The following is an 18,479-nucleotide window of genomic DNA, read 5'->3' as shown; positions in this document are numbered from 1 at the left end:
TTTGTTTTCTCTCTCTTGTAGGTGACCGGGGGACTCTGGAATTGAGGAAATCATTAGACTATGGCAAAACATTCAAAACTATAGGAAACAGGATTTATTCTTTTGGCCTGGGTGGACGCTTTGTTTTTGCATCCATCATGACAGATTCGGTGAGCTCTTATAAATTCATATCAAAATTGATCCAAAACCTTTAAAAAACACAGGTAGACAGATTTTTTCATGTTGTCAACATGTCAGGAAGACTCTAGGGATGCCTATGATTAATCAAGGATTGATGAATTGTTATTAAGTCTTTAAATTAATATACATTATTAATGGTTTTGAACTGCATGTGGCTTGTATTGTAAACAAACAGCATATGCCAGAGGAAAATTCAGCAAGCATGCATTTAATTAAATCTATCCACTACTATATTTGGAGAAAAAAATGGGGCATCAGTTTAATGTTTAGAGTTGTTGTGTTTGTTTTACATCATTTCTTTTCATATTCTAAAATGGTTGTAATCTCTTAATTGTCTAAATTAGATTGTAAATTATACATATAGCTTTTTAAAATCAAGTTATTTTAGTAAACAATTTAAGACTAAAACTATTGGCAAAAAAACAAACATTTTTGTTAACTAAAATAAAAATATTTTAAAAACTACAACAATAAATTATAAGCAAAATCTATCTATCTATCTATCTATCTATCTATCTATCTATCTATCTATCTATCTATCTATCTATCTATCTATCTATCTATCTATCTATCTATCTATCTATCTATCTATCTATCTATCTATCTATCTATCTATCTATCTATCTATCTATCTCTGTCTGTCTGTCTGTCTGTCTGTCTGTCTGTCTGTCTGTCTGTCTGTCTGTCTGTCTGTCTGTCTGTCTGCCTGCCTGCCTGCCTGCCTGCCTGCCTGCCTGCCTGCATGTCTACCGTGCTATCTTTTTAGCTATCGTTCTGTCTATTTAGCTAACAGTTAATTTAAGCTTTGCTGTGGTTGGCTCTGAATGGGTCCTGTTAACTGTATTAAACTAGAATTACTAAAACTGAAACAAAAAAATAAAATAACGAAATAAAAGTGTGTTGATGAAATAAAAACTAAAGGGGTTTAGATTGAGATCAGATCCTCTATATCTGAGAAACTATTTTCTGATCCGGAGAAAATCAAAAACACTTGTCTTCTTCTTTTCCAGGGTTCCACACGGATGATTCATGTGTCTGTGGATCAGGGGGAGACGTGGGATATGGCTCAGCTGCCCACTGTTGGCCATGAACAGTTCTACTCCATTTTAGCTGCAAACAATGATATGGTCTTCATGCATGTAGATGAACCTGGAGGTGAAGCATTGTTTACTATTCATTATCATTGTTTTGACATGATATATGTGTGTGTGTGTGTGTGTGTGTGTGTGTGTGTGTGTGTGTGTGTGTGTGTGTGTGTGTGTGTGTGTGTGTGTGTGTGTGTGTGTGTGTGTGTGTGTGTGTGTGTGTGTGTGTGTGTGTGTGTGTGTGTGTGTGTGTGTGTGTGTGTGTGTGTGTGTGTGTGTGTGTGTGTGTGTGTGATGGGCACACTCGCCTCACAGCAAGAAGGTCGCTGGTACAAGCCTTTGTTTGGTTCAGTTGGCATTTCTGTGTGGAGTTTGCATTTACTTCCCGTTTTGGCGTGGGTTTCCTCTGGATGCTCGAGTTTCTGAGTTTATATATGTATATGTATATGTGTGTGTTTGTGTGTATATGTCTTTCTTTTTACTGAACTAGTCTGTAGTAACCAAAACAGGAGACACTCATTACAAAAAAAAAAAACAGATGGCCAACCAGAAAGTAACTCAGGCTTGTACAAAAAGTGGTCAACACAAAATACATATATTCATAATATGCGAATCCCATCTCACACTCAATACACTTCAATTACTATGGTATAAATACAGCACTACAACATACAAAAGAGAGAGATCAACTTACGATGTCATTTACCTGTTTTATAATGATTTGATCAGCTGTAGTTTGAAATTATGCTGAGTTTATCTTCTCTAAGGGCTTATTTTGCTGTCTCTGTTGCCATCTTGTGGATGGATAACGTCAGCTGTCTTTTTCCTCAGCTCAATGACAGGCTAATTGATGTGAAATTATAAATATTTAAAATAGGCACTATCCTTATAATAAAAAAACTGCATAGTTGCAATCTAAACAACTAACTTCTCACCTTAAAAAGTCTCAAAGTTACATTATGTTGTCCAACAGCTGCAATATTTGTCATTCTGTAGAGAGTTTATTGATCTGCTGTCACTATGTGGGCGGAGTAATACAGAAGAGTGAAGAGGCTGTACGCGTGGTTGTACATTTATTGCAGAATATCGCACAACCATCAGCCAATCAGAACCAGATTGAACTGGTGTGTACGTGTGTGTGTGTGTGTGTGTGTGTGTGTGTGTGTGTGTATGTATATATATGTACGTAAACAACATCAGTTAAATTGTTCATTTTTCCATTATTTAAGTTGGCTTACTTTAAGCTTACTATTAACTTTCATTTATTTACATTTCAGTTCAGTTTTTAGTTATTTTACATTATCAGTTATCAATTTTAAATTTAATTTAGGTAGTTAATCGCAAAATTGTTTTTATTTATTTTTTTTTATCTTTTACATTTGTACTTATCAAATGTTTGTATTATGTAATGTAATTTCATACAACTATTTGAAAACATTATTAAGGGCACTTTTTAAAAATATATATTTTTGTCATTTCAAGCTCATTTAAAACAACACACACACACACACACACACACACACACACACACACACACACACAAATACCATTCATGCATATAGTTTCTTATATTCCATTTAATCTTGATAGTAACAATGTTTATTTTTCTCCATCAGACTCTGGCATTGGTACCATATACATATCAGATGATCGAGGTATAGTGTTTTCCAAGTCTCTGGAGCGTCATTTGTACACCACTACAGGCGGCGACACCGACTTCACCAACATCACCTCTCTGAGAGGCGTCTATATAACCAGCGTCCTTGCCGAGGGTCAGTAAGCAGAACCACACATATTTATCAAGAGTTTATATGCAGTTCAAGTCAGAATTATTTGCCCCCTGCATATTTGTTTTCCCCTATTATTGTTAAACGGAAGGAAGGTTTTTTTCAATATATTTCTAAATAATAGTTTTAATAGCTCATTTCTAATAACTGATTTATTTTATCTTTGCCATGATGACAGTAAATAATATTTTACTAGATGTTTTTCAAGACACTTCTATACAGCTTAGTGACATTTAAAGACTTAACTTGGTTAATTATGTTACTTGGGCAAGTTAGGGCAATTCGGCAAATCATTGTATGACGATGGTTTGTTCAATAGACAGTCGAATAAATATAGCTTAATAATAAATAAGGCTAATAATTTTGACCTTGAAATGGCTTTAAAAAATTTAAAACTGCTTTTACTCTAGCCAAAATAAAACAAATAAAACTTTATCCAGAAGAAAAAAATATTATAGGAAATACTGTGAAAATGTCCTTGCTCTGTTGAACATCATTTGGAAAATATTTGGGAAAAAGTAAAAATTCCCAGGAAGGCTAATAATAATTTTGACTTGAACTGTATGTACTTATACTACATGCTTGATTCTGATTGGTTGCTGAAGAGTTAATTTCAGATAAACACACAGCTAAAGTAGCTTCGGGCAGATATTGATCACATTACAGTTCCAACTTACTACCCCAAGTGTGCATTTTTTTTTCGAGTAATTTTAAGGGACCAAGATCAATTATTCTAACATCTTCTCCATCCAGACGGCTCAGTGCGGACGGTGATCACGTTTAATCAGGGTGGAGAATGGAGGCCTCTGATGAAGCCCTGGAATGGAGTGTGTGACTCCACCGCCAAACATCCCAGTGAGGTGAGAGATGCAACACACACACACACACACACACTGACCATCTGAACTATTAAGCCATGATCACAATGCACTTTTCGCCCCATAGGCTTCCATTCATACCTGAAATGCGAGTTTGTGCAAAAAGTTTTGAATAGTGCTGCATTTCAAAGTTTTACCACTCTTGGAATTTGCATCACTTTTTGTAAGGCCAATAGAGATCGAAACGTGACCTCTCTGAACAGGAATTGTAAATATGGAGTAATGGATCATTTCATAAGTTTTACTCGCCTTTTTTTGCAGCATCTTACGATTTTTAGTCTCTACTGTGGCTACTGTGGTAGTTTTATTAGCAGTTTGAATGAGCTTTTATTGTAATATTTTATTTCATCAGTTTTTTACATTAAGTAGTTTATTTATTTTTCTTGTTTAATAAATCACGTTCCTTTTTAAATATATAAGTATATGTTTAATTATATAACAGGTAATACTTATTTTATTTAAAGAAAAAAAGCATTTTGTGAAAAAGTTTTTTTCCATTTAAACTTTTTAAAAATAAAAACACAAAACTATCAAACATTTAATCCATGAAAGGACAGACTAATAATATAACACATCACACTGATGCAACGGTGAAGAATAGTTCACATTTCTGAGACCTTTCTCAGGGCTAAAACACTTGTAAATACAATATGAACGCTTGTAAAAATGCTACTTTAGAAGTTAATCGTTAAATGACTTCTTTTTGTTCCGGAAAACAAGCACTTAAATAATAATTTTGCTGTTTGTGTGTCTTAAGCAACAGGAATAACGTGAATGTGTGTGATTTGTGTGTGTGTGTGTGTTCTGCAGTGTAGTCTGCATATTCACGCCTCCTACAGCATCTCTATGAAACTGAATGTGCCTATGCAGCCTCTCTCCGAGACCAACGCCGTGGGACTCGTCCTGGCACACGGTGAATAATGCCCACATTCAATATCATACACAAAACTACCACCGACATCCCAATCAAACGTCAAAAGTCTATCTTTCTCCCACCACATCACAACTCAAATAAACAAAAAGTAACAAATAATCAATAGATTTTAGTGGTATTCTCTCTTGTTTTATCACAGATAGTATAAGGTAGGTGTTTTAAAAGACAATCTCACAGTCATGCTGCATTTCTCTGAATTTTCTCCATCTGCTTGTGTGTTCAGGCAGTGTCGGAGGAGCCGTCTCTGTGCTTTCTCCAGACGTGTACGTGTCAGATGACGGAGGCTACACGTGGTTCCAGGCGCTGAAAGGCCCCCATCACTACGCCATCCTGGATTCAGGAGGACTGCTGGTGGCGGTGGAGCACAACCCCACACACCCCATATCACAGATCAAGTAGAGCTTTCTGTATATTACTGTATACTCTGAGACAGAAATGATACTGCGATTATATAAAATAGGGCTGCACAATATTGGAAAAAACGTACATCACGATATTTAACTTTTCTGCAACTTATTATGTGATTTTTCACAAGATAACTTAATTTTAGATTGATTGGGATGATTTTGTAGGGGAGTCGTGCAGAAATGTAACAAATTACAAGCAGAGCAGGGGGGGGGGGCGCTGGCACCGGTATGACTTTTTTATTGTAAACTCATTTACTTTATATTTAGATTCATCAACATTAAACAGCTGTGACCTATCATCGAATTTTAAAGGGCCACGAAACACCACAACACATTTTTTGAGCTGTTGACAGTCGTATATGTGTCCCACACTACTAAAAACACTATTAGGACACATAAATTTCACAAAAAAGTGAAAATTGGTTGTTTTTGCGAATTTAGTGATTTTTAGCAAATTCGTACCTCCGGTTTGAACTGCGTCATGGCCATGAGATCTTAGCGTGTATTCCAGCGTGTAGACTGGACGTCTGTACCTGGGAGTTCTGTATTGCATCTCTGAGTTTGTTGCATTCATTCATGAGTATAGCTTGGTTCAAACCAATCAGCGCGCTCCATTATGTATGCGCTGCAACTTCATTAATATGCATGCTAGCTTTCTTAGACTGTACCTGAAACAGTGTTCAGACGGCAGAGAGACGACACATGTCGTGTTGCCAGAAGGAGTTGGAAAAGAATAGAATTGTTTGGCGATACGGGTCGCCAGTGTTGTTTTTATAATGTGAAGGTTTTGTTTTCATTTTCTCTCTATGAGAGTGCTGCTGGACTCATGTGTGGATTTCTAAGTTACTTAGTTTACAGTACGTTAATATCACAACAATATTGAAAGATCCACTGTAAATGCTGCTCTCTGTGTGTAAACACGTGAACACTGAAAGCAAACTTTTGCCGACCGTCGTGTTGAATTTTCGCCGCATTTTGTGACAGGATAGTCTACACACACACGGCTTTCTGACCTACTGAGTGCATCTGAGTTGCAGAGAAATGCAGAGTTTTTTTTCTCTGATATGACGTGCGGTATCAAACATTTCACCGCCTTTAAACACACTGTCTTTCTCCCCTGCGTGTGTGTTTGTTTTTCCTCGGCCAGCAGTGCATGCACAAATGGTATCTCTCATTTTTATTCAAACCCTGCCCAGACACTCCCACCCAAACAGAACTAGACACACCCACTTTCCTGACTTTTTTCAAACTAGAGGTGTAAAAACATCCTGCTGAAACGGGCGGTTTCATGGCCCTTTAATAATTATGTCTACCGAATGAAGCCGCTGTATGTAATATACCAAGCGGCAACCTCCTGCTCTCCCTCAGGAAGCCAATAAGGAAGTAACTAAAACTGCAATTCATCCGAAATTCTGCTAGTCTTGGCCGCTCCTGACTCCAAAATAGAGCAAATTTTAATTGAGCCCACTGTTAGAATGGCCAACTTTACAGCAGAAAAAAAGGTGTTTACAGCCTGGTACAAAAAAAGATTTTGGTTAATACAGCTAATATTACCCTTCATGACAACTGTGAGGGGGGTGAATGTTTTTATAACTCATCCGTTTCCTTTATATTAAGTTATATTAAGTTTGCATAATTAAGGGCGTGGCCACTTGAGTGACAGCTAGGTCTCGCTGCTCGCCGTCACGTCACCTCAGCTGAATCCTGCAGATTAGCCACTGATCTCGGCATATTTATTGTATTTCTGTGTTGTTTTATGTGGCTTTACACAGTCGACTGCCTTTTGGACTTCCTACAATTATTAGATGGCATGGCATGCTGAGTGCACTTAATTGTGCTCACAAACCATTCGCGTTGCCTCCGTTTCCCATGTGAGTAAAGTTATATACTTATATACCATCTCTATATATGCATTTGCTTTATTTAAGATCATTTATCGTTTATATTTATATTTAGAGCTGTAATGCACTCCAGAATCTGACGAATTGATTAGCTGTAGGCTCTAGAACCGTCATCTGAAGTGTTGTCATACAGTGTTATGCTGGATTTCATCAATAGTCTTACATTAACTAACACAGACAATATAATTTACACAATACACAATAATTACACAATAATTTGCGTTTTCCTCCTGTTGAAAAACGTCATAAGAACAATGTTTAGTGGCTCAATGTATTACAGCAGTGTTTTTAAAAGTCTAAACACTTTATTGATATAGTATACAACCAAGCACAAGTGGTCAAAATACAAACGAGTCACAGGTGATTAAAGTATTAAGCGTTTCTCCCAAAGTAAAGTGTGTCTGAACCAGGTCCAAGCAAAATGCCAGTACGTGTCTGTAGCTCCGCTCACTTTCCGCCTCTTTGTCCTTGTTTGGTATCCCGCCGTGGGTGTGGTGACCCATTGTGTTCATAAATGCAACAAAAGCATGTGTGAATAAGGTAATTCTGGAGAAAAAATAGCAGCATGCACAGATCCTCATGTAAGGCTTTTGGGCCTTCTTACCTTGAATTTTATAAGGCATTTTGCCATGCATTCCTGATGCATTACATTGTTCATGTTTCACTAGATTTTCCACTGACGAAGGCCAGTGTTGGCATGTGCATAACTTCACTGATGATCCAATATACTTCACTGGCCTGGCATCAGAACCTGGTGCCCGATCCATGAATGTCAGCTTGTGGGGCTACAGGGACACCATCCTGAATCAATACTGGGTTTCTGTCACTGTCGACTTCAGACAGCTGCTCTCTAGAGACTGTGAGTTGACTGATGTTTATAATATAACATGCAAACCTCCTAATTGAGAACATCTCATAATTTAATGTATGTTATCTTTGATTAGATAGGAAAAAAACATGTGTTAACACTGCTGTGATGTGACAAATGCTCCCCCTGCAGGCCAGGAGAATGACTACATCCAGTGGCTCGCTCACTCAAGCGATATCAACAGCCCCACGGATGGATGCGTGCTGGGATACAAGGAAAGGTTTTTACGGTTGCGAAGGGATTCGGTCTGCTGGAATGGACGGGATTATAAGGTCACCAAGGAGCCCACCACATGTCCCTGCACTCTGACGGACTTTCAGTGGTACAAACACATACACGCTTATCAAATACACTTACTTTGCTGCTTGTTTAACCTACTTGTTTAAAATGAGTTGAAACAATACAATTCTAAAGTTTGTTTTGGGACAACTTAGTTTATGTTCCATCCATTTAAATTTGCAAACATGATTGAGTTAACCTAATCAATTTGTGTTGGGATGACATGAAGGAATTGTGTGGAACTCAGCATTTTTTACGGTGTAAGATGTATATAAAACGAGGCAGTATATTGAGATTTCTACGATATATAGATTTAAATTTTCTGAAACTATATGACATGAGTGCATGTTCTCCTTGTGTTTGAGTGGGTTTCCTCCACAGTCCAAAGACATGTGACCTTATTCTAAAATGCGGAAGTGCACCTGTGTTCGCGATTGTCTTAGAACTTCCGTTTCAGTCGCATATGGGAGAAATGACAAGGAATAATAAACGGCAAAAAAGGGTCAAACTACTTGCTCTACAAACATATGTTTGCATGACTATACAGACCGAGTAGAATAATATAACAAGGAAATATCAGTTTGCAACATCAAACAGCGAAACGAGCAGTTTTTAATGTCTAAAAATGAATGGAAGTGAATAAGACCGGAAGTCTCGTGCCAAAAAGATTCAAATGGCAGCGCCCGCTCGTCTGCGGAGAATAAGGTCAATAGGTGAATTGAATATACTAAATTGTCTAGTGTATGTGCGTGAATGAGAGTCTATGGATGCTTCCCAGTACTGGATGGCAGCTGGAAGGGCATCTGCTGTGTAAAACATATGCTGGATAAGTTGGCGGTTAATTCCACTGTGGCGACCACTGATTAATAAAGGGACTAAGCCGAATGAAAATAAATGAATGAATAAATGATATGAGGCAAACAAATGCAGATTTTTCCCATATGGTTTCCATCTAGTTATTTTTTTGAGATCCAAAGAACATTTTGGCAATGGTTTCTGTAGTTTTTTTTTTAGTAACCAAAAGCAAACATTCTGGCACGTGTAGATTTTGTTGTAACAACTTAAAGAGAACCTAAAAGTAAATATTCCAGGAGCATTCTGCTAGCTAAGAGGGAGCGCTTTATTTGTGTAAAGTTTACTATCCTGACTAATCAACAGAGAATGTTTTGGGAAGGTGTAGGTACTTGTAAACTGTTAAAGTGTTTATATCGATATACGGTCAACCTTTGAAGTGGATCAAAGCATTTGGTCTATGTTGTCATAAAACTATTCAGCAACACCCATACTTGTCTTGGGACATTTTATAAAAACCTTTTCAATCAAATGTTGATGTCAGTATAATAGAGCTGTTAAATGATTAATCATGACTAATCATATACAAAATGAAACTTTTGCATTTACTTTTTTTATCTGTGGAAACCCTGCTGAAAAAAAACTGCTTAAACCAACCTCAGCTGGTTGGCTGGTTGACCAACCTGGTATTAGAGCAGTTTTGTAATGCATTGTACTGTGTTTTTATATAGCGCATTTATCGTTTATGGCCATATACCCAAAGTGCTTCACAATCATGAGGGGGGTCTCTCCACACCACCACCAGTGTGCAGCATCCACTTGCATGATGTGACGGTAGCCACACACAACATATTGGTGGAGTGGAGAGATAGTGATAGAGCCAATTCAGTGTATGGGGATGATTGGGAGGCCATGATAGGTAAGGGCTGGTGGAGGGAATTTGGACAGAACACCGGGGTTACACCCCTACTCTTTTGCAGGAAGTGCCATGGGGTTTTTAATGACCACAGAGAGTCAGGACCTTGGTTTAATGTCTCATCCGAAAGACGGTGCTCTTTGACAGTATAGTGTCTTTTTCACTTCACTGGGGCTTAAGGACTCAGTTGAGCACCCCCTGCTGGCCTCATTAACACCACTTCCAATAGCAATCATGTTTTTCAATGTGATCTCCCATCCAGGTACTGACCAGGCTCAATCCTGCTTAGCTTCAGTGAGTAAGTTTCCAGCCATTTCCAGCCTGGTCTTAGCTGGTCAAACTGGAAAATGACCAGCCAAAACCAGCTTGACCAGGCTGATTTAAGCTGGACATAGCTGGTTTTAGTTGGTCATCTCCCAGCCTGACCAGCTAAGACTAGGCTGGAAATGGCTGGAAACCAGCCTGAAATGGCCAAAACCCCCTTTAAAACCTGGCTGGTCGACCAGCTAAAACCAGCCAACCAGCCTAGGCTGGTTTAAGCAGTTTTTTTCAGCAGGAATTGAGTGACGGAAATCCATATTTCAAATGAAAACCATTTAATTCGCAAAAAGTTTGTTTTATTTATGCTCACTTGATGTGTTTTGGACTTGTCAAAAAGGGTTCATGTGAATTACGGGAGATGGAAATGCGTTTAAAGAAAAAACTCACTTGGTGAACATTATTCCTGTGTGGCCAAGCAGCTTTTTCAATCATGCTTGCCTTGTTTACAGTTGGTTATTAGGTGACCAATACTACAGTCAGCCACTCTAACAACAATTAGATTAAAACTCACATAATTCACATTTAGGATTTTTTATTTATTTTTTTGCAAACTTTGAAAAGATTTGCTTAATGTTAGGATGGAATTCGGCTAGTGTTAAATGTAATGTTATTTTAATGCTTTATTGCACAAAATGCAAATAGTTAAGCAAATACAGATTATTTTTAATCCAAATACAGAAAATTTTAAATATTTAGGTGTAATTCAACCAGAAAATACTGATATTTTTTCAGATGTATCACCCAGCCTTTATTCAGCCTGTGCATCCTATTCTATTTCTACAGTGATTTTGGGTTCTACCATGAGGAAAACAGCTCAGTGTGTGTGGAGCAGCCTGACCTTATTGGCCATTCACTGGAGTTCTGTCTGCATGGACGCAAAGAGCAGCTTCAAACCAGCGGGTAACAAATCACTCTCTATCTCTGCTCCACTGAGTTTAATTGAGGAGTTCATCCGGTGTTAGCTTTTTGGTTTTACACATATTGCTGTCTTGGCTAAAGTTTGATTGACTGAACTAACTTGCAGAACTCTTAAATATCAAGCTGTGTTCGTTGTCACAGAACTATTTAAATGAATCAATTTAATTCAAGTTTATTTATATAGCACTTTTCACAAAATTGTTTCAAAGCAGCTTTACAAAAGGTGCACATTATTGTATTATAATCAAAATCAGAAAAGTTAAGGTTATTAGGTATCATAACTTTATTAGCTACTAATAACTTTAACTAATTAACTAGAAAGTAATAGTTTTTAACAGTTCAGTTCGCTCACCGGCCACTTTATTAGGTACACTCTACTAGTACCAGATTGGACCCCCTTTTGCCTGCAGAACCGCCTTAATCCTTCATGGCATAGATTCAACAAGGTACTGGAAATATTCCTCAGAGATTTTGGTCCATATAGACATGATAGCATTATGCAATTGCTGCAGATTTGTGCCACGTTCAAAGTCACTTACATCACCTTTCTTCCTGATTCTGATGGTTTGAACTGCAAATCAGCTTGACCATGTCTACATGCCTAAATGCATTGAGTTGCTGTCATGTGATTGGCTGATTGGAAATTTGCAACAAGCAGTTAGACAGGTGTACCTAATAAAGTGGCCGGTTAGTGTATATAATCATAGTTAACCTGCAGTTATATAGTAAATAGGTGCAATGAAATGCAGACTCAACACTCTGTTACCTGTTATTTACAGTTACCGGAAAATACCCGGTGATCACTGTGAGGAAGGAATAACTCCAGAACGGAAAGAGATCGACCTGAGTAAGAAATGTGTCAGTAATCTGCTGAGGACAGAGCAACTGGTAGGTTTTTATTTTAATAACAGAATGCACATTAGCATCATTACTTAAGTCTTTGGTGTCACATAATCCTTCAGAAATTATTCTGAAATGCTAACTTGATACTCAAATCATGTTTTAAGGGGGCTTTAATGAATTGGAAGTTTTAAAGAACATCATTTATCCTTTAAACTATCCCAGCTGAAAAAAATAAGACTTTTATTATTCCTGGTTAATTAAAAAAGCCTCTAAAATGATCTTTCCCATCATGCATTTTTCAGACAAAGGAACACTCATTCAATTCAGCTCCTATAATCGCCGTGGTCATCATTGTTCTGTTGATCAGTGCTGTTGCTGGGGTCATTTTCATCAAAAAATACGTCTGTGGAGGAAGGTTTGTGCACAAACTAAACATCTCATCCTAAACATCATATGCCACTGTGCAGGATTTTCTGTTTAGTTTTGATTTAATTGGTAACACTTTAATTTAGGTCACAATTCACGGTATTAACAAACTATTAACTAACATTACTAGCTTAATAAACCACTACTTAGCTGCTTATTAATAGTTAGTTAGGTAGACGTTGGGTTTCGGTTTTGGGATTAGGGATGCAGAATAAGGTCATACTTTGTATGACTACTAATGAACAGTTAACATCTTGATAATAGGCAGGTAATAGGCAAGTAGTTAATAGCATGAATTGTGGCCTAATTTAAAGTGTTACCCTTATGTTAATATTAAGGGATTGTTTTACTGTGCAACATACAGTTGAAGTCAGAATTATTAGCCTCCATGAATTATTAGCCCTCCTGTTTATTTGTTTCCTCAATTTCTGTTTAATGGAGAGCAGATTTTTTCAACACATTTCTAAACATAATAGTTTTATTAGCTCATCTCTATTAACTGATTTCTTTTATCTTTGCCATGATGACAGTAAATAATATTTTACTAGATATTTTTCAAGAGGATTAACTAGATTAATTAGGTTAACTAGGCAGGTTATGGTAATTAGATATGCTATTGTATAACGATGTTTTTTTTTCTGTAGACTATTGAAAAAATATAGCTTAAACAGGCTAATAATTTTGACCTTAAAATGGTGTTTAAAAAATTCAAAACTCCTTTTATTCTAGCCAAAAAAAAACAAATCAGACTTTCTTCAGAAGAAAAAATATTATCAGACATACTGTGAAAATTTCTTTTCTCTGTTAAACATAATTTGGGAAATATTAAAAATAAAAATAAAAACTGAAAGGGGGGTAATAATTCTGACTTCAACTGTATATAAGCAGTATCTTCATTAATTATTGCATTTATTCGCACATGTATAACATCTGTGTCATGACCCCTTTTTGACATCTTTGGTAGATTCCTGGTGCACAGATACTCCGTATTACAGCAGCATGCAGAAGCAAATGGTATAGATGGTTTGGATGACCTGGACACACTGGAGGGGGGCAAAACGCACTATCATGATGATTCAGATGAGGTACATACTGCAACCAAGTCTGATTTCGGCAGTGTTTGTATAGTGCTTTTCACAACAATAAAAGTCTTAAAGCAGCTTTGCAAAAGGTGCACATTAAAGCAATACAATCAAATTCGGAAAAGTTAAGGGTATTAGTTACCATAACTTTATTAGTTGCTAATAACATTAATTAACTAATAACTTATAGCTTTTAACAGTTAAAGTTATTCTATATAAACCGTTAACCTGCAGTTATATAGCATATTGGTGTGGTGATGTCTATGTGTAAATGTTCAATGAAGCATATTTGTGTATTAAGTGATTGGTCAGCTTCAATACTATTTTTTTTTAGGGATGCACCATATATCAGCGGCCATATCGTTATCAGCCAATAAATGCTATTTTTAAGATAATCGTTATCGATCTGATGTCTATATTAGGCCGATATCTTTAAGCTGATAGATTATATAATTGTACAGAACTACCAGCCTCGCGCATGCGCGGGGCAGAACTTGTTTAGACTTGTCCAGTGCTCTATAATGGATCTCTCCTCACATTGTTTATTCCTTCAAAGTCTGTCCTTTCTTTATGTGGTATTGCTGTGTGTTAATAACTCAATAGGTAACCATGTTCCTCATCATTGTAGATATGTTTGACAGTGTCATTGTGTATTTTGGTTTAAATCGCCTCTGGAAAAACATTACATGTGTGTAAATAAATCAATAAATAAATAAATAATAGCAGAGATGCACATGTGCTAAACAACTTGTTGGGTTGTTTGTAATCTAATATGATTATTTGTTCTTATCAACGCATTGCTTGCCATGTGTTGATGGAGTAAGATTGTATTCAGTTTGATCGGAATATTCATATTGATTATAACGAACGCTTGTGAGGGATATTACCACACACACAGCCTTCACCTCACCACAGGGGAGAGGTGTGCCAGTCACTGAATCCAGCATAGGGGTTCTCAACTGACAGCCACAGTCTGTTTTTTTAATATGCACTGTGTTTGTCATAAAGTCATCTGTTCTCAGTGCTCAGGTGTTGTATTAAAATCTGACTCCGAGGGCAAATCTGCGCCTGCAGTTGAGTGAAACTCTCAGCAGTTTATCATAAACTTTTCATCAATCATTTATACAGCAAATATTAGCAAATCTTAAGAGTTATCGGTTATTGATATCAGTGAAAAAATCCATATCGGTGCATCCCTACTTTTTTTATCTTTTTTTCCTTTATCTATTCCATGTCTGAAATATAATTGTCCAATAGCCTAATTTAGGCAGGTTTATGCAAATGTGTTAGTCTAAAGATTCCGAAATATAATGAATCATTAATGCGATTCAGAGTCGGCTCTTTCTTTCGGAACGTTATTGTTATTCATGATGTGCTTTTTTCTGATAAATAACTTTGCAGACTGTTTGCATTAAAGGGTAGCTACGTTACAAAAATCAAATATGATATTTTTCAAAAATCCATATGACCTGCACTTCAACACTGTTATTATATTTGTGTTATCCACAGGACCTTCTGGAGTGACACATGGATCATCATAAGACTGTATCAAACGAGAGAAACCACAATGCCTACCCTTCCCATGATGTTTGTGTGTGTGTGAATTTACAATTACACACATACCAGATTTTGCCACACACTCTTCTGCCCAGCCCAGTTGAGGACAGTTTTCCAGCAATTCAAGCAGGGTTTGACTACAAGGACAGAAACAAAAAAACATATTCCCAGAACAGGTTGCTGATCCACTGCTGAAAGAGTCTTTTTATATTGTTTCACACTATATATTTGTATTTGAGATGCACAAACTAATGTTGTTGCTGTGTATTTCACATTTATGAGCTGACACGTAAAATGAAAACATGTGGCTGAAAAGTGTAGTTTATCCAAAAAAGACATGTCATCGGTTACTTATCCTCCACTTGTTCCAAACATCCTCCACTTGTTGTTGAGTTTCTTTCCTATAGATATTTTTAAGAAGGATAGAAACCAGAAGACATTAACACTCATAGTATTTGTTTTTCTTACTATGGATGTCAATGGTTACCGGTTTCCAAAATTCTTCAAAATATCTTCTTTTGTATTAAACAAAAAAATGAGTCTCATAAAGATTCTCTCATTTAGATATTTTCAAGAAAGATAAAAGCCAGAACACATTGACTCCCATAGTATTTTTTTACTATTACAGATGTCAATGGTTACCGGTTTCCAACATTCTCCAAATATATTTGAAAAAAAAAAAAAAACGAATCCCATAAAGATTGTTTCATGTAGATATTTTTTAAAAAGGATGCAAACTGGAAGACACTGACTCCCATGGTATTTGCTTTTCCTACTATGGAAGTCAATGGTTACTGGTTTCCAAAATTCTTCAAAATATCTTCTTTTGTATTCAATAGAAAAAACAAATCCCATAAAAAATTCTTTCATATAGGTAATTTTAAGAGGGATGGAAACTGGAAGACACTAACTGCCTTATTATTTGTTTTTCCAACTATGGAAGTCAATGGTTACCAGTTTCCAACATTCTTCAAAATATCTTCTTTTGTGTTCAACAATAAAATTAATCCCATAAAGATTCTTTCATTTAGATATTTTCAACAAGGATGTAAACTGGAAGACGCTGACTCTTATAGTATTTGTTTTTCCTACTATGGATGTCAGTGGTTACCGGTTTCCATCATTTTTCAAAATATCTTCTTTTGTGTTCAACAGAAAAAAATAACGAATCCTATAAAAATCTAAAACCAATTGAGGATGAGTAAATGATGGATAAATGTTCATTTTTGGTTGAACTATCCCCTTAACTACAGTAAGTTGTGTTTTGAAAGCCATCCTAATTGAAGTATGATTTAAAAGAGGAAAAGAGAGAGTGGTTCAAATTGATTCAAGTGCTTTTTTCTTTCATGCATCAGGTATTTATACTTCACCAAAGGATTTTCTTTTCTTTATTTTGCATATTAGGAAACCGGGTTGAAGTCTGCTAAGTAGTAGTATCTTCAAAAAAATAGCCTTCTCAGAGCAAATCCTGATGAATGCTTAATTTTTATAGGTAATATTTAACATTCTCTGGACGCTTCACCATTTATAACTATTCTACTAACATCCGTAACAGTTTTTTTTTTTTTTTTTGAGGAAATAATTCAGCAAAATTTTAATCATTCCATAAATCCATTCTCACTTTGTCTTCTGTTCGCTTGGACACACTATGCACTTGGCATATCTTGTATGCACAAATAATTCTTCTATTTCAGTATTACCGAAGCTGATTTTTGTTTGGTACATAGTCTCGTGATGCAAGAAAGGATTGGAGAAATGGCACATTGCGTGGTTTTCAATCATAATAATAGTATTTCGCACCTTATAATGGAGAATAAGTGAGTGAATTAAACATAACAGCAGTGCAGGGCCAGTCTCAATAGTTGTATATTCAATACGGACAAAATGTTTAATGTTAACTCTGACATTAAATGTGTTTTTTCAGAAAAGGAGTTCATCCTTCATTGGGATGTTGATCGTATTACACACCTCTAAATATCAGCCTAATCAAATATGAAAGTGTATATTTTTAGACCGTATTGGTTGGCGATTCATAAATAAGCTAATGTGTAGTCAGTAATCTGATTCGAGTGCATTTTCTTTCTTTTTTTTTTTTTTGTTGCACAGATAATAAATAGATACCTCAGGGGTTATAGTTGACAGTGGACCACACATTTCATTGATGGGTTTGCATGTTGAATAAAGGGTCCTCGAGTTTCAGATGGACTTTCTGAAGTCAAAGTGTAAAATGCTGTACCATTAAATGTGACTGCCAAGAATAATAATTAAAAAAAACAATCTTCTTGAAGTCTGTCTACGTTTGTTGATTGGAAGGAAATCGTTTTAAATTGAACTGATTTGCATTACAATAGTTGCATGCTAAAATATTTTTTGTGTGTGTACACTTACCGGCCACTTTATTAGGTACACCTGTCCAACAGCTTGTTAACGCAAATTTCTAATCAGCCAATCACATGGCAGCAACTCAGGCATGTAGACAATGGTCAAGACGATCTGCTGCAGTTTAAACTGACCCGCAGAATGGGTGCAAGAAAGGTGATTTAAGGGACTTTGAACGTGGCATGGTTGTTGGTGCCGGACGGGCTGGTCTGAGTATTTCAGAAACTGCTGATCTGCTGGGATTTTCACACACAACCATCTTTAGGGTTTACAGAGAATGGTCCGAAAAAGAAAAAAAATATGCAGTGAGCGGCAGTTCTCTGGGTGCAAACAAATGTCTAGTTGATTCCAGAGGTCAGAGGAGAATGGCCACACTGGTTACAGCTGATCCAAATAACCACTGTTAAAACTAACGAATGCAGAAGAGCATCTCTGAACGCACAACACGTCCAACCTTGAGGCAGATGGACTACAGCGGCAGAAGACCACACCCGTGGTCACACAAGTGCCACTCCTGTCAGCTAAGAACAGGAAACTGAGGTGACAATTCACACAGGCTCACCAAAATTGGATAATAGAAGACTGGAGAAACGTTGCCTGGTCTGATGAGTCTCAATTTCTGCTACGACATTCAGATGATCGGGTCAGAATTTGGCGTCAACAATATAAAAGCATGGATCCTTCCTGCCTTATTTCAATGGTTCAGGCTGGTGGTCGTGGTGTATGGTTTGGGGGATATTTTCTTGGCACACTTTGGGACCATCAGTACCAATTGAGCATTGTGTAAACACCACAGCCTTCCTGAGTATTGTTGCTGACCATGTCCATCCCTTTATGACCACAGTGAACCCATCTTCTCATTGCTACTTCCAGCAAGATAACACGACATGTCATAAAGCGTGTATCATCTCAGACTAGTTTCTTGA

The 18,479-nt window shown here is 36.7% G+C and overlaps 1 protein-coding gene across 3 annotated transcripts in view; it reads left to right on the top strand.

Annotated features, from left to right (window-relative positions):
* sort1a (sortilin 1a) overlaps nucleotides 1-17,461 on the top strand; it is a 57,386-nt gene extending 39,925 nt beyond the window's left edge. For 2 of the 3 annotated variants that reach the window (NM_001442037.1, XM_087272103.1), the window contains 13 exon segments: nucleotides 22-149; nucleotides 1,191-1,335; nucleotides 2,882-3,037; nucleotides 3,806-3,912; nucleotides 4,741-4,843; nucleotides 5,088-5,259; nucleotides 7,841-8,031; nucleotides 8,173-8,362; nucleotides 11,132-11,248; nucleotides 12,046-12,154; nucleotides 12,412-12,524; nucleotides 13,500-13,620; nucleotides 15,127-17,461. In NM_001442037.1, the coding sequence (NP_001428966.1) occupies nucleotides 22-149; nucleotides 1,191-1,335; nucleotides 2,882-3,037; nucleotides 3,806-3,912; nucleotides 4,741-4,843; nucleotides 5,088-5,259; nucleotides 7,841-8,031; nucleotides 8,173-8,362; nucleotides 11,132-11,248; nucleotides 12,046-12,154; nucleotides 12,412-12,524; nucleotides 13,500-13,620; nucleotides 15,127-15,141 (1,667 nt within the window). In that variant the 3' untranslated portion in view covers nucleotides 15,142-17,461. 3 annotated transcript variants of the gene reach the window in all.
* Nucleotides 17,462-18,479: the final 1,018 nt, after the last annotated feature.

Source organism: Danio rerio, chromosome 11, assembly GCF_052040795.2.
Source record: "Danio rerio strain M-AB ecotype USA chromosome 11, GRCz13ab, whole genome shotgun sequence".
NCBI classification, from domain to species: domain Eukaryota; kingdom Metazoa; phylum Chordata; class Actinopteri; order Cypriniformes; family Danionidae; genus Danio; species Danio rerio.
Note: the sequence above shows the minus strand (reverse complement) of the source record. Positions and strands in the feature narration are given on the sequence as shown.